The 19,050-nt window shown below is 41.6% G+C and overlaps 1 protein-coding gene across 4 annotated transcripts; it reads left to right on the top strand.

The window, feature by feature from the left end:
• Nucleotides 1–5,967: 5,967 nt before the first annotated feature.
• LOC118831038 (zinc finger protein 239-like) lies at nucleotides 5,968–17,167 on the top strand. 4 transcript variants are annotated; one of them, XM_036738209.1, is made up of 4 exons: nucleotides 5,968–6,192; nucleotides 8,763–8,988; nucleotides 9,899–10,073; nucleotides 13,724–17,167. In XM_036738209.1, the coding sequence occupies exons 2-4, from the start codon at nucleotides 8,896–8,898 to the stop codon at nucleotides 14,575–14,577; spliced, it is 1,122 nt and encodes a 373-aa protein (XP_036594104.1). In that variant the 5' UTR covers nucleotides 5,968–6,192; nucleotides 8,763–8,895; the 3' UTR covers nucleotides 14,578–17,167. The 4 variants fall into 4 exon arrangements, with proteins under 4 accessions (XP_036594104.1, XP_036594106.1, XP_036594107.1 ...); XM_036738211.1 differs by having other exon boundaries at nucleotides 5,971–6,192; nucleotides 8,760–8,988; XM_036738212.1 differs by lacking the exon at nucleotides 5,968–6,192 and having other exon boundaries at nucleotides 7,640–8,886.
• The last annotated feature ends 1,883 nt before the right edge of the window (nucleotides 17,168–19,050 follow it).

Below are 19,050 nucleotides of genomic sequence, written 5' to 3'. Positions count from 1 at the left end.
TTTGTGATGCCAATATAAGCAGGCCAGATTTTAAGAATCTGAGTCTCTCCTCCACATTTCAAAGAATGTCAATTGTACAAGCACAGGATAGATGAACAGTAGCTAGAAAGAAGTCATGCGAAAAAGACATGGAAGCTTCCATGGATGGCAAGCTTGGTGAGCACTTTGACTCAATCCAAAGTTCGCAGAACAAATCCCCTTAATAAAAGGATTTGTTCTGTAAAACTTGGCCTCAGTCAAAGGGCCACACTTGCAAGTTCCCCACCCCTGATACAGACAATTTGTGCTCGACCTATGGTAGGGTCTTGTGATCAGCCACAGCCAGGCACCCTGACATTGTGATGTCATTTTTGTCCTCTTTGAGCACAAAAGACAAACACAGCAAATGAAAGTGGGCTGCCCTGAAAATGAATGGACTCTCAATTGGGGAATGGTTGAACAAGTTGTGGTATATATTTTTTTATGTGCATGGTATAATGATGGAATACTATTATACTATAAGAAATTAAGGGGATGGTTTCAGGAAAAGCTAGTTTGAGACTGGATTTTAACAAAAGGGTAAACTGAGGCATCTCCATGCAAGATAATATTTATTAGCAGGGGCATGCTACCTGTCAATAAATGGGTCCATGGCTTGCCTCTATCAATGCCCAAGACCCCAAACAAAAGGACAGTTCCCCTTTTATAGGATTTTGGGGAGTACAAAGAACAGAACAGAGTAGATGACATCATAGAATTAAGGACAACATAATTGATTATAGAGCTGAGATTCAGGGAACAACATGATTTGTTTGGTAGTGGGAACATTACCCAATTCTTCTTCTTCTTTTATGAGACTAAGAAGTACTTATAGTTTGAGTCCAGGTTAAATCTGGAAAAAGATAGAGACTCTGAAAGATGGAGTGCATTATCAGGTAAGGAACAAATTGTTTTGGTAAATTGTTTTTATTTTAAACTTAAATACAAAATGAGAAAAGAAAAAAATTACCATGCACACAGCAAACCATAAGAGAGGACTCAATATAAAACAATACATTTCCATTACAAGAAATCCTATATAATAAATATTATATTGTTTTCAAAGCTATCCAGCTTTTTTTTGCTTCCTTGTTGGTTTTCTTTTGTTCTCTCCTGTGCACTTTTTACTTTATTTTTTTTTCCTCTCTCACCCCCCACCACCCTAAAGAAGGCTACAATTAAATGTGGATATATATAAACTATATGTATAGATATGTATGTATATATGTGTATATAGGCACATATGTAAGACCATACTATGCTTATTTCCACCTGTCACCTGTTTCCCTGAAGGTGGATAGCATCTTCCTTCATAAGTCCAAGTCTTTTGATGTTTTTCTAAATCTACTAGCTCATCATTTCCTACGCCACAGAAATATTCCAACCCAATCTATGATTATGAAAGTTTTTTCCCCCAATTTTCTGCATTCCTTCTATTCTTGGCTTACATAGGTTTTATTTGTACAAGAAATTTTTAATTTAAAATAATTGAAATTATCCTTTTTACACTTCAACAATGCCCTCACCTTATAATATAGTTTAAGGTCTGATATTGCTGAATCTAATTCCTTTATATCTTTTTTCCCTGGTTTCCTTGAAGTTCTTTTTGTTCTTCTGAATGAATTTTGTTAATATTTTTTCTAACTCAGTAAAATAATTTTTAGTAATTTAATTGGGATGACATCGAATAAATAGATTAGTTAGGTAAAACTGTCATTTTAAAATTTATATTGGCTTTACCTACCCATGAGCAAAAAATACTATGTCAATTATTTAGATCTGTGCTTATTTGTATAAAAAGTATTTTATGTTTATATTCATATAGTTCTTGTGTCTGTTTTAGCAGGCATATGCTAGGGTATTTAATACTGTCTAACTATTTTAAATGGTCTAAAACAATATTGAATAATGTTGCTGACACATAGTGTAGTTTCTCTATTTTTCACTTTTGATTAAATCTATTTTAACTTTAACTTTGTCTGAGTTTGTGACTACTGTCCCTGATTTTTTTACACATTAAATTCTACTCTCATTTTTATAATGTTTCCTGAAAGCAACATATTGTTGAATTCAAATTTTTATCTGCTATCCATTTCCATTTTATGGGTAAATTTATCCCATTCACATTCTAAGCTACAATTACTTGTTATGTATTTTCTGTTTTCCTATTTTTCCTCACTATCCTTCTCACCCTATTTGCCCTATCCTTCCCCCTTCCTTTGCTTTACTTCTACCCACTACCTTGCTCTTCTATTCCTTAACCTTCCCACCCCTATAAGAGTCCTTCCTTATCCTGTCCCCCCACCCTATCTCCTTAACCTCTTATTTCTTTCTAAATTTAGGAGACTTTTATATTCTTCAAGGTATATATGTTGTTCCCTCTTTAACCCATTCCTAATGAGAGGAAGGTTCCAGCACTACCCACCCTCCCCCAACTAGATTCTTCTGTATCAGTTTTCTTCTTTTACACCTCATTTGTATGAGATAATTGCTCATTTTTATCTCTCCCTACAGTTTTACTTTTTTTTAGGATCACTGTGTCATACACAGCTCAGCCCATGTCTTTCTTTCAAACTACCCAAATAATGGTGACAATCATAAGAATACTGCTAATGTTCCCATATACAAAGTAAACAATTTGACCTTATAAGTCCCTTATAATTGGTCTTTAATGTTTACCTTATATTTCTCCTGAATGTTATATGTCTTCAAGGGACAATTTCTACAAATGCAGAGTCAGATGTCATGCTGAGTTTGGGAGCTATAGAGTTGACAAGAATGAAGTACAAGTTGTATAATTGATATCATATTGCTTGCTTTCTCAGTGGGTGAGGAAGAGACTGGAGGGAGTGAAAGAATTCAAAACTCACAATATTTAAAAAGAACATTAAAAATAATTTTTTTAAAAAGAATGAAGTAGGAGAGTAATATGAAATAAATCTGTTATTTCATTTTGTTGTTCTTTTCATGTACATAGTAATCTTTGTGTATATTGTTTTCCTAAGTTCTTTTTATTTCACTCTTCATCACTTCATAGAAATCTTCCCAGGCTTTCCTCCCCATATGTATCATTTCCTATGGTGCAGTAATATTTCATTACAGTCATGTACCACAGTTTGTTGACCCATTCCCCAATCAATGGTCACCTACTTTGTTACTAGTTTTTTTTTGTTACCACAAAAAAGACTGCTATGAATATTTGGGGGTATATGAGATCTTCCTTTTTTAACCATTAACTTTTTTAGCTGTGAAAACAAAACAAACAAATCCCAAAACTGAGGCAAGTACAGTATCTGCTTTTCTCAGCTATGCCTATGCATAGACAAGAGAATGCTTGTCTGAGCAGACAGTGCGTATTTCAGCCACTAATACTGCTAAATACATTCATCTACAAAATAGCAACAAATATTTCTCCAAAGGGCAAATCAAAACAAACCTGAGGTTTTACCTCACACTCAGCAAATTGGCAAAGGTAATAAAATATGGGTATAGTTGGAAGGGTTATGAAAAGACAAGCACACTAACGTATTGTTAGGGAAGCTATGGGTTAGTATATCCATTCTGGGGAGCAACTTTGAATTTTGCAAATAAACTAGATAAACTGTCCATAACTTTTGATCTAGAGATCCCACAAAGAAGCCTGAAAAGACCTACTGCCACAAAATGAAGTAAACAGAGCCAGGAGGATTATATAGACAGAATCTACAACAATATACACAGAACAACCACTACAAAATAGTAGAAGAAATTCAATGTTGCAAAATTATGAAAAACAAGCCGTGGGCTCAAAGAAGACACACTTTTTGGGTGAGGAGGTGGGTGAGATCCACAGATGCTGAATATTGGCCAGGTTTTTTCAATGTATTCATTGGTTTTGCGGAATTTTTTATTTCTCTTTTTTAAAAAATTATTTGTTACAAGGGACAGTTCTTGTGGAGAGGAAATGATACAGGGGAAGTCCCATGATATGAACAAAATTTTATGAAAAAAAATCTCTCGTCTAAATTTTAAAAAATTAAAATTTCTTGAGACATAAATATTTTTATTTTGATTGGTCCTACTAAGAGGATAGAACCTTTGAGACATCTGATCACAGCTTTGATCTCTTCAGTTGCTACATTCTGGATTATTTTTAATAATCAGAATAATTTCCACTGAACTTTAAGATTTACAAAATTCTCACAACTCTAAGGTAGTGTACTTTACACTATTTCCTCAAAATAGAGGATGAAGTCATTTGCCCAGGGTCACGTGCTACTGGGTTTGAGAGTCAGGATAGGAGTTCCAGACCTGTCTAGTCTTCTTCACTACATCATGTTGTTCTCTGAAACTATTCTAACTTCTTTGACCATACTTGGCACCAGTAATGATACCTTTCTGAGAACTTATTTTTGTGTTAAAAATATTGATAACTTTTGGATTATGAAGTAATGTTATGATAATATGATTTAACAAGGTATAAACATATGTTACCACACAGCCTTCACTCGCAAAGTATTTTATAAAAATTGAGTACTAAGAAGATTTTTATATAATAATGCCATCTTCAGTTTTTTCACTTGGAAAACTAACTGGGTACTTTCTCTTTTATAATCTCATCCGATTGTTACAGCAGTCCTGTGAAACAGGCAGGGCAGGTATTCTCATTTTACAGATGAGAAGACAGGTTCAAAGAGGGGGAAGGATTTGCTTGATCACATAGTGGATATTGGAAGAGCCAAAATTAGAACTGAGAACATTGGTCATGGACATTTTAGTGCTGAAAGGAACCTTACAGATCATAGCAGCTTCTCATAAACGATGAAATGACTGAAGCCAGGGAGGTGAAGTAACCATGTTTCCTTGGGGTCAGATTTTTTTTATCTTCATATTCCCAGAACCCAAAACAGGTATTTGTGTAATATATACTTTTTAAAAATCTGTTAGATTTACTTCAATCTAATGAAGCACATCATCATCTTCAAGTGAGAGGAGCTTCATATGGCCCAGTCATTTGCTGCCTGAGCACCTGCTCAGTGTAAGGCACTACTGGGGGTGCAGAGAGATGTATGAGGCAGCTGCGTGGTCACAGGAAGAAGAGCGCTCGATGGGTACAAGGCACAAGCCAGGAGATCAAGTACTGTCAACACTCATACCCGTGTGACTTTGAGCAGGTCATCCTCCTGGCCTCAGTTTCCTCACTTGTAAAATAAGAGAATCAGACCTCTGAGGTCCCTTCTGGCTCTAACACTCTGTGATGCTTTCTTCATATTAAATGCGGTGGCTCTCATGGGGTGCACGCTGGGTTTGGAGTCGGAGGGCTTGGGTTTGAATCTCAAGGATCAAGATCAGAGCAGAATTGGAAGGGACCCCAGGGACGTGACTAGCATCCCTATTTTACAGGGAAAAAAACTCAAAACTGAGGTCCAGGGAGCAGAAGCAGTTTGCTTTAGTCCACATGACCAGGGTGTTGGGTTGGAATCCAGATCCTGATTCCCCTTACAACTTGTTACACCTGGTTCAGTCGTATCCGACTGTTTGTGACCAGTGCGGGTTTCCTTCGCAAACATACTGCAGTGGTTTGCCATTTCCTTCCCTAGCCCATCTTACAGATGAGGAAACTGGGGCAAACAGGGTGAAGTGACTTGGCCAGGGTCACACAGCGAGTAGGTGTCTGAGGCTGGATCTGAGCTCAGAAAGGCGTGTTCCTGACTCCAGGCCTAGGGCTCTATCCACAGAGCCGTCCAGCTGTCCTTTAATTACACTAGGAAGCCATAATAACAAAACCAAGAGCTGGTCCATTCGACCTACGGAGAGATCGAAGGGCTCAGCCTCCTACGTCACCCTAGGCCCTCCCCAGCGGGGGGGCGCGAGGTGAGGTGATGACTGGCAGACCACCGAGACGTGGAGGCCTCCCGGCGGCCTAGAGAGGCAGGGGAAGCCCAGGTCCGGTCGGGTTCGGTAGGAGCCATTGTCCTGTCGGGCGGCGGAGGCGGCGGACGCGCGCTGGGCGCTCGGGTCGCCGGGCAGCCAGCCCGCCAGCCCCCTGTCCCCGCGCCGCGCGGATCGGCCCGAGGCCAGCTAGCGCTCCTCTTCTTTGGTGAGGCGGGCTGGGGGAGCGGGGAGGGCTGTCCCTGCGAGGACTCCGGGCGACCCTCCCCGCCGGGCTCGAGCCCCTTCTCCGGGAGACTCCAGGTATCCGTCCCCTCGCCCCCTTCCCTGCCCCGCCCCCCGCCTTTCTCCTTGTGTCCCTCCCTCCGCCCCTTCGCCCCACGGTGACGAACCGGGGCAGTAATCCCGGATGAGTCCGGTATGGCGGAGGACCTAAGGGCATTAGCGGTGGAAGCGCTGTCCTCCCCGGAGGAGCAGTAAGAGACAGCATGCTAACGTTCGGTCTCGTGACTGTGTCGGCTTATTTTTTCTGTAGAGGGAAATCTAACTCCGAATACGTTATTCTTACGGAGAAGCTCAGTGGGGTGAGGGTCCCCCGCGGGTATGAGAAATTCCTGAGAGCCCCGGTCCCCACGGCTGCTGACCCTGGAACCAGGCACCAACCGGCCTCCTCCGGACGGACAGCTGTGGTCCAAGCTTCGGGTTCACCCAAAAAGTCCGTGCTGGGAATCTGGTTTTATGTCATTTTATTTTTTGTCAGGACCCGTGGTTTTATTGGTGTAGGAGATGCTCACTACCTAGGCCGATTAGGAACTCTAATACACTTTTCTGACTGTTGCCCGGGGAGAGCAGAGAGATGAAGTGTCTGGCCGTACATCCATGGTGCCAGAGTCCAGTGCTTTGAGGTTTAAAGAGTACCTCTGTCACAACGCTGTGAGATAGGCATTGAAGGTATTATTCCAATTTTAGAGGCTACTAGATGGCTCAGCGGGTAGCGCTGGATCTGGAGTCAGGAAGACCTGAGTTCAAACGTGGCTGGCCTTGGATACTTAGTAACTGTGTAACTTAAGCTCTGTTTGCCTAAATCGACTGAAGAAGGAAATGGCAAACCAGTCCAGTATCTTTGCCAAGAAAACCCCATGGATGGCGTGACCCACAGGGTCACAAAGAGTCAAAATAAGAGCAACAGTTTTACAGATGATCAAACTTGGGATCCAGTCCCCTCACGTTATCCTTGGTCTCTGAGTCTATCTCCATTCACAGAGTTCAGCACCTGCAGGCAGGCCTTAGTCTTCCTTTCTGTGCAGCAGCCCCTGCCCTTACACCTAGGGACTGAAGATATACTCCCATCTCCTCAGCACTTTCTCCTCCCTGGGTTTCAGTGTCGCTGCTCTCCCCTGGTTTTCCTCCTCCCTCTCCGATCATTCCTTCTCAGTCTCCTTCACAGAATCATTATCTGTCTTCCACCTGCTATATGTGTCTGCCAAGGCTCTGTCCTGGACCACTTCTCTATATATACCTTCTTTCTTTGGGATAGCTCTCATGGTTTTAGTTATTGTCTTTGGATCTATGAGGCAGCTAGGGGGTGCAGTGGATAGAATACTGAACCTAGGGTCAGGAAGACCTGAGTTCAAGTCAAGCCTCAGACACTTATTAGCTGCGTGATCCTGGGCAAGTCATTTAACCTATGTCTGCCCCGATTTCCTCATCTACAAAATGTGGATAAGAACAGCACCTTTGTCCCAGGGTTGTTGAGGATAAAATAAGATATTTCTAAAGTGCTTTGCAAATCTTTTAAGTGTTACATAAATGTTATTGTTATGATTACTACTGTCTACATATCCAACCCCAGCAGCATTGACTACCTGTTGGACTCCTGCACCTGGATTTCCCACATACTTCTCCAGCTCAGTATGTTTCCTCTTAAACTCAGCCCTCCTCCAGACTTCCTTATTCCCATTAAAGGCACCATCAGCTTCACCATCTTAAAGGCCTTCTTTCCTCCTGCACTTCCTCTCTGCCCCTCCCCACCTGCACCCCATATCCAGGTAGTCTTGTCAATGGACACTGTCGCATGCACTCTCTCTCTCTCTCTCTGTCTTTGTCTCTCTCACATCTTTCCCTCACCCAAAGGCCAGAACTTCTGCAGCAACTTCCTAGTTGGACTCTCAGCTTACGGTCTCTCCCATATCCACTCTGTCCTCCATGGAGTTGCCAGAATCTTCTTAAAAAGCCAATCAGACCATGTTCTGCTGCGCAAGCAGCTTCAGTGCTTCCCTGTTGTCTATAAGATAAGGCACATGTTCCTTGGCTTGCCTTTTACCTCTGACTCCAGCCTACTTTTCCAGACTGGACCTGAGGGCTCACCTTCCTCATCCTCCTACTTGCAGAGAGTGAGAAGCCCTCTTTATGATCCTAGATTTGGGAGTATGCTGTTTCCCCATCTTCTTCAACTACCACAACCCAGGAACTTGCAAGTGATGACTCCCCTGAGGGACTTTTCTGACACTCTTTGGAACTTTATTCCCTTTCACTGATGCTTTGTCCCAGCCACACTGCCCTATTTGCTCTTTCCCCCACTTGGCACTCCATCCCCTTTCTCTTGGCCTATTCTTTTTTTCATTTTGTATATTATATCCTCATTGCCTAACCTAGTACCTTCCATATGCTGACAAGCTCAGATTGGATATGTATGCATTTGGGTGGGAAAGGCATCTCTTCACAAGTGAGCATTGTAAGGAGTGTTCTCTTCTTTCCTGGAATTTTGCTTTACGGGCCAGGCCCTGGTGAGTGGACTTTACTGTCTTAGAACTAAGTTCTTTGGGATCAGTTCATTTCTTTTATGTTAACAGTGACTCTTTATGTCTCAGTAGATATTCATTCCAATTCTAAGAAGTTTCAGGGAAGTAGAAGTCAGACAAGCATCGATCTCCACCAGACAGACCCCAGCTGGCCAAAGGAGTGAGTGGGAAGAAGAGTACAGAGGCCATTCCTTGGGTGAGGAGGATGACCACAAAAGAGAAAAAAGGAACAGGCCTGGATCCTTTGGGCCCTATGTCAGTAAAGGAGGAGGAAGAGGATGAAGACACTTGGGGTCAGGTAGCAAATCTGTATGAATATACTGAGGCTACAGTTATAGGGGAAGATTTTAAGGCTGGCCTTGGTGGATCAGGACAGAAAATAAGAAATGGGATATATGGTCTGGCCCAGGGGTGGGGGACCTGTGGCCTTTTAAATCCTTAAGCGCGGCCTCTTGACTGAATCTAAATCCTTTAATTTGTTCTGTAAAATTTGGATTCAGTCAAAAGGCTGCACTTAAGGATTTAGAAGGCCACATGGAGTCTTAAGGCTGCAGGTTCCCCACCTAGTCTGGCCCATGAGAAGAGGGAGAGAGGGATGGTTAAAAACAGGAATCTCAAGTCATCCTCTGTTCTCTTGTCAGTGTCTGAGCCCTTAACTATCAAGAATGTAATAGAAATGCTTCCTGATTGAAATAGCATCCAGGCTGTTATGATGTAGTTCATAGGATTTACATCTGTGGGGACAAGCTATATGTAGTTCATGGGGTTTCCACACTGCCCTTACACCTTCTGCTGAAATTAAGACATAGTTTCCTATGACCTGTAATAATAGTCACAATTTACAATTATATAGCACTTAAGGTTTCCAAAGTGATTTTCTCACAAATCCTGTAAGTTAGAGAGTTCAGATATTAATAATAAGATCGGAGTCTCTGTTCTTACTCCTCTAACACTATGAGCTATGTATGACTTCAGACCTCAGAAAGGACTGTTCTATAAATTAATCTATAGGCTGTCAGGCCCCACCCATTTTATCCAGGTTAATTATTACATATGCTTACCAGATATTCAGAAAGTGAATTCTTATGGGAAAGTACCCCAGAGCCAGAGTAAGATGTACCAGGGGAGTCAGTGGGAGGAAGAGAACAGAGTTGTGATCTCTCTTATGTCTTCCTGTCATGAGTCTAACCATAAACATGTGCCTCCAGGTCTCAGCCCCTATCCAGACACTGGAAATACCCTGGGGGAAAAAAGCAACCCTGAGAAAAGCCCACGTGTCAAGTCTGATGTCACCCAACAACTATTCATCAACTGGAACCTCTCTGCTACCTACTCTGATGACCAAATACTGGGACAGAAATCATGGGAGTGTGGCCTCTCTGGGTAAGGATCTTTCCCTTGATTTAGAGTTTCCCCTTTTCTTGGCTTCTTTTCCTCTTTGTTAGTTTCAGTGGGGTCTCTGAAAACTTTTTCTTATACAAGGCCTTCTCTGATTCTCATCCTGTTGGGCCTCACTGGTTCCTTCTGGAATTACTTTGGTGCGGATTTTGTTTCCCCCAACAGAATGTAGGCTCCTTGAGGGCAGGAACTTTTCATTTTGGCTTTTGTATCCCTAGTGCCTAGCATACAGTAGGCTGGTGGTAAATAGTTGTTGATTGACTGGGCAGAATTTTCATTTACCAGCTTCAGAATCAATCTTGATGTCACTTTGGCTACAAAGAAGGACGTTATGTCATCCAATCAACCAAGTGTTATTTATTTGTGCAATTCATTATTGTACCATGTACAAGGCATCATAGTCGATGTTGAGGTGGTTACAAATCAGTGTAAGACACAGTTCTTTCACTCAAGGATTTGACACCTTGGGCTTCTGACCAAGCCCCCAAATCTCCACGTCACTGGTTAGAGTCTTAGCGTCACCTTAGAGCTCAGAGGGACCTTAGAACATGGAATGCTAAAGAGCTAAAAGAGACCTTGGAATGTAGAAGGCAATATATGATGTGTGAAGTGATACAGTTAATGCTTTGGAAGTTCAGAGGAGGGAGAGGTTGCTGTGGGCAAGAGTCAGGAAATGCTAGGTAAAGAAGGTAAGATTTGAGTTTTGGACAGTGAAAGAGAAAAGGTGAAGGGAGGAATAGAGCATTTTAGATACGTGGAACAGTATGAATAGAGGCATGGAACCAGGAATGTGCTAGGTATGTTCTGGTAGCCATTAAGTAGGTCAGTCCTGTAAGGGGGTAGAACTGAGTAGATTTAGGCCACATTAAGGACTACTCGAAATGCCTGGTTCCTGTGAGAGTTCCTTGCTCCTTTTGAAATTTTGTTCTATCTCCATGCTAGGCCTAGGGGTTCACCTTTTCTATCCTCCCAGTTGTCTAGAATGGAGAACCTTCTCTGTTGTTCTAGGTTTAGGAGGGGGTGCCCTCCCCTTCCTTTTCTCCACCTTCTCCCTCAATCCAAGGACTTCCAAGAAAACGTATCTTCTGAGGAACTTTTCTATACTCCTGAACCAGATATCTTTTTCAGTTCAAGTCACTTCCTCCCAGGTCCCAACATCAGTATTAAGCAATACCCACACTCCCTTTTTTTGAGATATGATTTCCATTAATCTTTTTGCTTTAGTCTTGATTGGAGGTGGGTAGGAAGGGGAGAGTGTCAGGGTTGCAGAATTTTAGAAGAGAAGAAATCCTGCCTGCCTTGGTCTGGCTGCTGTTCCTCTAGAACCACATCATTACAACCATTTGTGGGCTGTTGGAAGGATGAGCATTTGATTTAGGCAACTGAAGATGAGGCAAAACATTACAATGGAAAGAATGTCAGATTTGGAGTCAGAGGCACTGGCTTCAAATGCTAACTTTGCTATTTATTCCCTGTGTGCCCTTGGGCAGGTCACTCCTGTTTTCTCATATGTAAAATGAAGGGCTAGGACTTGGCCAGGTCTAAATCCATGATTCCTCCCTTCTCTAGGAGGCCTTCCACTCAAAAGTATTTTCTCTACCTTTCACAGTCCAGGGATGGCAAATTATTACCACAGGGCCAAATCCTGCCAGTCATTTTAAATTTTTAAATAAAATAATAAACCTTAATTTTAAGATGTAAAAACCATTCTTGACTTGTGGCAGGCCAGATTTGGTCTTCTGCCATTGTTCGCTGACCTCTGTTCTAAACTCTGTCCTTTATTGTTTTTATTATTCTTGGTACCTTGACACTATACTCCATTGTATCGCTAAATGTATATATATCAAGACTTGACAGATCCTAGGCTTCAGGTCACCCACCATTGAGTCATAGTGCCTGATATTTTTGATGATAACCATTTGATGGTGAATTCACAGGTTTGAGCTTTTATGTTAAATTGAATCTTTTTAGCAGATTCTTTTGGAAGAGACGTAAGGAAGTGTCAGGCAATGCTCCTTAGCTGTCTGCCTCTTCTAGCTTAGCAATCCAGAAAATCACACCTTAAAATGTAGCCCTGTCCTACCCCCTCTTCTTACTCCTTCCCACCCACCTCCCAAAACAGTGCTTGCTCAGGTTCCCAGAAAAAGGGGTCGACAAACCCCTTAAAGATTCCCCCCTTGCCTGAGAACTCTCCTTGTCTTTGATGGGGCACTAAAGCCTCAGTTCAAAACATGTTTGACTATTTTAAAAATTGTCTTCTGAATTTAGAAACTGGTTCCAAAGTGGATTAGTTCCTGAGGGCTGGGACTATAGCTTGAGCATTTTTGTATTCTTTTCAGTGCATTGCACATAACAGGATCTTAGTAAATATTTGTTCACCAATTTCACCTTCAGTTGATTTCTTTTATTCAATTGTACTTAGCTTTCACCTAATGTGTGTGTCTCTTCCTCCTCATTTCTGAAATGTCATATTTGTTCTGGGCTTGTCTCTAAGATAACGTTCATTGGGGGTTTTGTCATTTGTCTATGCCATCTCACTTCCCCCTTATTGATTTTCCTCTTCCCCACCATACCCCTATGGTCATAAACCATGACTTAGGCTTTCCTAAACTACTCATGGTAGTTTTAAGTTTGAGACTGGAACAAAATGACTCTTGCAGGACATTTAGCAGTTAATAAGAGATTTACTTAACCATAGCAGAAGAATATTCAACAAGGAAATTTGGCGAGGACAATGATTCAGCTGAGCAGTGTTCCCTAGCTCTCTGTGTATAGCCCATAGTAGTCCACCATTCAAACATCACAGCCCAGTTAGAATTCCCTGTGGCCTTTTTTTGCCTAGATGACCAGGAAGAGATTTCAGCAGCTTAAGCCTTAGTCCCCTGAGCCCAACTAAACCTGAAGATGGTTTCTAAGGAAACATTAGGCTAATCTGCAGGAGCAGGGCCTTAGGATATTGCTCCTATAACACGCAATGTTCAAATCTCCTCCACTCAAACCACATACTAGCTGTGTGGCCATAGACAGATAACTTTTAGGAGCTTCAGTTTCCTTACCTATAAATCTACAGAAATGAATATAATTATACTGCCTGCTTTATGTTGAAAGTGATGTGTCAATCTGAAATACTTCACTGCTTCACTTATCTTTGATTTTGTCAACATGTATACTTTACTTATACATATCATATATACATAATACATATCCTTCTACAGTTTCATTGATAAGTCAGTGGAAATTTCTATAGCTATAAAAATTCATCACCCTGTGGCCATTCTGATGACAGTTACTCCAAATTGGAGATTGGGTCTTAGAAACTCAGAAGCCTGTAGCTGAAGGCTTCCTAGCTTGGCAGGACCTACCAGAGCTGGTACTGTATTGCTATGGCCTTTCAGAACCAGGATCACCCTCCAGGCCATAGGGCTGTAATTGAGGTAAACTTTGAAGTGCCATTATCAATGTAAGTTGTTTCTATTGTTGCTGTTTTTTCTTACCTGAATTCAGTCCCTGACTACACTGAAACAATTGTGCAGGTGTCTAAAGAGGTCATCACTTTGATTCATTTATTACCCAGTTCCCTCTTAGCATTGCAAAATAAGTGATAATTTAATTTTTTGTAATTAATTTTGTGTCAGGTGGTAAGACCATACCTGGAAGTGATGAAATCTCTGAAGAAAAAGGATCCCATATAGTGGCATCAGGAAGACTCCAGCAAGATATTCCCCTGGGATCTGAGTTTGTAGAAGCTTGTGAAGGGGAACATGACAGGGAAGTGAGGCAGCTGATAATCCCTATAAGGAAGACAGTAAATGAAGAGAACCAAGATTTCCAAAGAATTATGGACAAAGATAAAAAAAGCCCCTCAGGAGAAAAAGGCCAGAACCGTGAAAAACTAGAGGAAAGTTTCAATCTTGGCTCAAAACTTGCTACACACAAGAGAATCCAGAATGCTTATGCATGTGATGAATGTGGGAAAGCCTTCAGTCAGAGCTCTACCCTTATTGTACATCAAAGGGTCCACACTGGGGAGAAACCTTATGAATGTCAAGAGTGTGGGAGAGCCTTCACGAGGAGCTCACACCTTATACGACATCATAGAATCCATACTGGAGAAAAACCCTACAAATGTAATGTGTGTGGGAAAATGTTTAGTCAGGGCTCAAGCCTTATTGTCCATCAGGGAGTCCACACTGGAGAGAAACCCTACGAATGTCAGGAATGTGGGAAAACCTTTAGTCGAAGTTCACGCCTCATTGTCCATCAGAGAATCCACACTGGGGAGAAGCCCTATGAATGTAATGAATGTGGGAAAGCCTTCAGCTGTAGTTCCTATCTTATTGTCCATCAAAGAATACATACTGGGGAGAAGCCCTATCGATGTAATGAGTGTGGGAAAGCCTTTGGTCAGAGCTCACATCTTATTTTCCATCAAACAACTCATGCTCGAAAGAAACACAAGCTAGCTGCACTAGTTAGAGCGCCATCTTGACAGGTGAGGTTTCAGCTGTGCTAGTTCAGTAATCATTTTTGTGCTCTTCCATTTGCCTAATAATGCTAGGTGCTATGGGAGTGGGAATTAAGTTGGACATTGAACATCACTTGGATATAGATAAATGGAGAGGAGAGGGAAGGAAATTCTAGGTGAAGGGAACAGAAAGAGGAAAGGCAGGAATGATTTGGGGAGGGGGGGTGGATGGGGGAATGGAATAGGAGGGATAGATTATAAGTATTGGGTTATAGTAGTAAAAATTGACTAGGTAAATTGGGCCAAATTATGGAGGACCTTAAATTAAGAACTCAGTAAATTGCCTGGACCTATCTATGTATGAAATCAGCCATATTTAAAATTGTTTTCAGTTATCAAATGTGTTTTGAGCTATTTTTTCATGTATATGGCCAAAGGGTAGAAGGAGGAGAAAGGAGTCTTTAGGATATACTAGAACCCCAAATCTTACAAAATATGTAGATTTTTCCCCCCTCGATGGGAAAGATTCTTACCCTTCTAGACCTTCATGAAAGAGATTGGGAGATCTCCAGGGAAATGAAGAGAGACTCTAAAAGGTAATTTACCTCCAGAAACTAGAGAATAAGGGTTCTCTAATTCACATTTTAAAATGGTATTAAGAAGCAGTGTCATAAGTGGAAAGAGCACTGGTCTTAACAGAGAAATTTGGCTTCAAATCCCAGACTTGGTTGAGCCACTGACCTCTTTGGACCAGGTTTCCACATCTCTAAAATGAGGTGGTTGAATAAGATGATCTCTTAAGTTCTCTTCCAGGTCACTGAGCCCAACCCCTTCATTTTACATGATGGAATAAATGAATCTAAGATAGTTTAAATGTTTCGACATACGTGGTAAATAGCAGCACCAGGAGTTACTCCAAATCCAAGAGTGAGCCAAAACATAGTATACACCTTGACTGTCATCGGTGAAAATATTTAAGCAGCTAAACTAGGATTGAGCATGACTAATCCTGACCCTGAGAAGAGAGGATGAAACACTTCCCTCTGGTATGGAACTATGGGAGTGAAAGGTTGAAGAGGTGAACCTGGGACTGAATTTTGCTCAAGTGGCTTTCTTTGTTTCTTGGGATTCTATGGGGGAGGTGTGGACTATATCAAAAATGACTGGTGTATATTCGCAGTCATAGAATAAGCAAACAGCCCACCTCTCAACAGTTTGTTTTTCTCATTTGCTGAGGAATGGGATAACATTTTACCTTAGATTTTCACCCTGACTCTTAGAGAAAAAACCACCTTGCGCTGTAGTTTAGTGTACTGGAAAGAGCACTGGATTTGGAGTCAGAGGACCTAGATTCTGCTGCTTGCTGCCTATAACTTTAGGCAAGTCACTTAATTCCTCAGACTGAGATTCTTTACATGTAAAATTAGAGGATTCCACTGGACAATATCTCATGGTCTTTTCAGCTTTTAACATTCTATGGTTCAGATAGAGACAATTACAAAATAGTTACTACTGATCATGTGAAACTGAAAGGCTTTTCCACACAAAAAAGAAAAATGCATGTAGCATGAGGGAGACAGCTGTCTGGGGAAAAATTTCTATATACTATCCCTGTAAAGAGTTTGATTTCTAAGATATGTAGACAACTAAGAAATAAATGATCAAAAAGCTGTTCCCAAATAGAAAAGGGGTCAAAGGATAGGAACTAATATTTCCCAATGCAATAGTGAGCCAGAAATGATCATATGGAAGAAGGCTTCAGATGACTAAGAAGAAAAATGCAAATCAAAACCCTGAGGTTTCACCTCCCATCCAGTAAATCAGTGAAGATGACTCAAATAGTCCGTGTTGGAGGTATTATGGGAAGAGAGGCATGCTAGTGCATTGTTGATGGAGCTGTGAGTCAGTACAACCACTCTGGAAAGCAATTCAGAATTTGACTCTTTTTGAACTAGATACACCACTGCTAGGCATATATCTCACAGAGGTCAATGACAAAAAAAGAAAGGTTCCACATACACCAATAATTTATATCAACCTATGTTATGACTGCAAATAAGTATAAACAAAGAAGGTTCCCACCAATTGCAGTCTGGCTGGACATGCTATGGTCCCTGGATGCAGTGGAATATTACTGTGCTAAGAAATCGACATGATAAGTACAGAGAGGCATGGAAACACAACAGGAACTGATGCAGAGTCAAATAAGCAGAACCAGGAAAACTACACAATGACCAACAACCCCCCAAAACAATGTTGTCAGATTACAAGAGAACAAGTTTGGATCCAAAGAGATGTGAGAAGATAGATCCTATTCCTTTGTAGAAGTCAAGGTCCACAGATGTAGAATGGTTATGCCAAATTTTTTCCTCCCCTTTTTTATAAAAAATCTTGTATAGGTTGATTTTAGGAGTGAGGAGGGACAGAATCACAGGGGGCCATCTAGGCAATATAAAAATGTCAATAAAAATGTTTTTAAAATTCTGTGATCATAATTAGAATTTGGTGTGTCAGTTAAGGTAATGTTCACTCCAATTGCAAAATTTTGAAACTACTGCCTAAACAAGTTATTGTATAACATTTAAAATCTACCAAAATTGTGTTTGAAAATCTACTTGATGTTGTACTTTGCTTTGCTTTGGCAAAGGGATGACGGTGGGAAGAGTGTCTGCCCAGATCATGGCACCCACAGCACCTGATCCCCCACCAAGGGAACCAGAGAATAAGTACAGCGTGGCTTCAGCAGAGGCAGAGACAAGCACCCTGACTGACAGTCACTTCCCTCAATCCCAGGGAGGAGCCAGAGTCAAAACAACACATTTCATGCCTGATGAGAATCTTGATGCATGTAACTGAATGTCAATACTCAAACCAGAAAATACATAATTATGGGAATACCAGACTTGTGCCCCAGAGCCTGAGATTTGTCAAGCTTTGCTATAGGTCCACTGGTAAAGTGGTGGAGAGTTCTCTTCCAGGTCACTGGGGAGATGGGGAGAACTGACTTTCAGAGATTAGGACTGCCTCCTGAGGACTGGTGGATTGAGGTGTATGGCTGAAAAGCCCATCTCCCTTCTGGTATGTAAAAGGAATGAAAAAATATTAAGCATTCACTATGTGCCATGTAGATACTTGGTATGTAAATAAATTGTCCCTATCGTCAAAGAGCTTATGTTCTAATAGGGAAAGGCAACACACAAAGGGAGTGTTAAGGAAGCCATGTTTTGGAGAGAAGTCAAACAATGGTGGCTGGAATGCTGAAGCAACTGTTGCCACTGAGTGTCACTGCCAGGCACAGTTGTGGTTGATTACAGCTCTTGGTACTAGAAAGGGTGTTTGTATGGCAGGAGGAGGCTAGGAAGTTGGTACAGTAGACTGAGAGCAGGCATAGTACAGTGAAATCCCTACCACTCAATAGACTTGGACCTTCCATCCTCTTTCTACCTTAAACTTACAGATTTGACTATAATAAGCAGGTCATGAGGGCATTTTCCCCCCTCTTTCCCTACTTTTCACAGGCCAGCAGTAATACCATTTTTATAGTACATGCAAAGCTGAAGTTCCTAACCTTCAATTCCTAGCTGCCTGCTACCTCAGTTTCCCCTTCTAAGCACAGGTCAGAGACTAGAAACCTAAAACTCTATTTCCCACGTCCAAGGTATGGCAGAAGCCAGGGTATTGCTAAGACACCTCAGAAGCATGTGGCAGAAGTAGATGTGTGCTTTCAGGAGGCAGAAACCAATTGATTCTGAATGGATTTTCTCAGCCTAGTGAGTTATCCTGCATGTAATCCCAAGTTTGGGAACTCTTGAGTTCAAGTATTTAGGACCAGACCTAGAGGGAGATTTCAGCAGGGCACTCCTTGGAGAAGGAAGGGGACCACAAATGCAAACCCTTGCTGCTGGAGTCTGGAAGTACTTAAGGGTCCAGGAGACCTGGAATTTACCAACTTCCCACACTATATCTGTGAGCTGCTTGGACAGTGCACATTCTGGAGGAATGGGGAATACTCATTTAGCAAACTCAGAATATCTTTACCATCTATGGGGAGTCTGGTGAGTTATTCTGAATGTTTTGCTCATTCCTTTTTGAGTCTTTTGTGTCATAAATTTTCTGCAGTGGGTGAACTAGAGATAATACTCCACACAATATTCTCTTACACTGTACGTTAAGTCTCTGTGTGGTAAATGGGGACATTGTTATCTACATTTGTGGAAACCTAGATATGAGCTGCACCTAAGCTCCATTCTGGAGATTTCCCTGCAGTAAAACTCCAGGGTGGGGACAATGGATGAGCTAAGGGGAAAAAGGTACCTTTTTCAGGTCAGGCCCTCAGAACTGAATCTGGCCTCATGTGAACTTTTGGAGGACAGCTGAGAAAGGACCTGACCAATGGGTGACACTATGTAGAAGTAGGATTTTATGCACCAATAGAAGTAATTGTAGCATCTGATGAAAGAGGTGCCCCATAAGGATTACTATATGGTAACATTAACT

This window comes from Trichosurus vulpecula, chromosome 9 (assembly GCF_011100635.1).
Source record: "Trichosurus vulpecula isolate mTriVul1 chromosome 9, mTriVul1.pri, whole genome shotgun sequence".
Classification (NCBI taxonomy): domain Eukaryota; kingdom Metazoa; phylum Chordata; class Mammalia; order Diprotodontia; family Phalangeridae; genus Trichosurus; species Trichosurus vulpecula.
The sequence above is the reverse complement of the archived record's forward strand: the minus strand, read 5'-3'. Positions and strand labels throughout refer to the sequence as shown.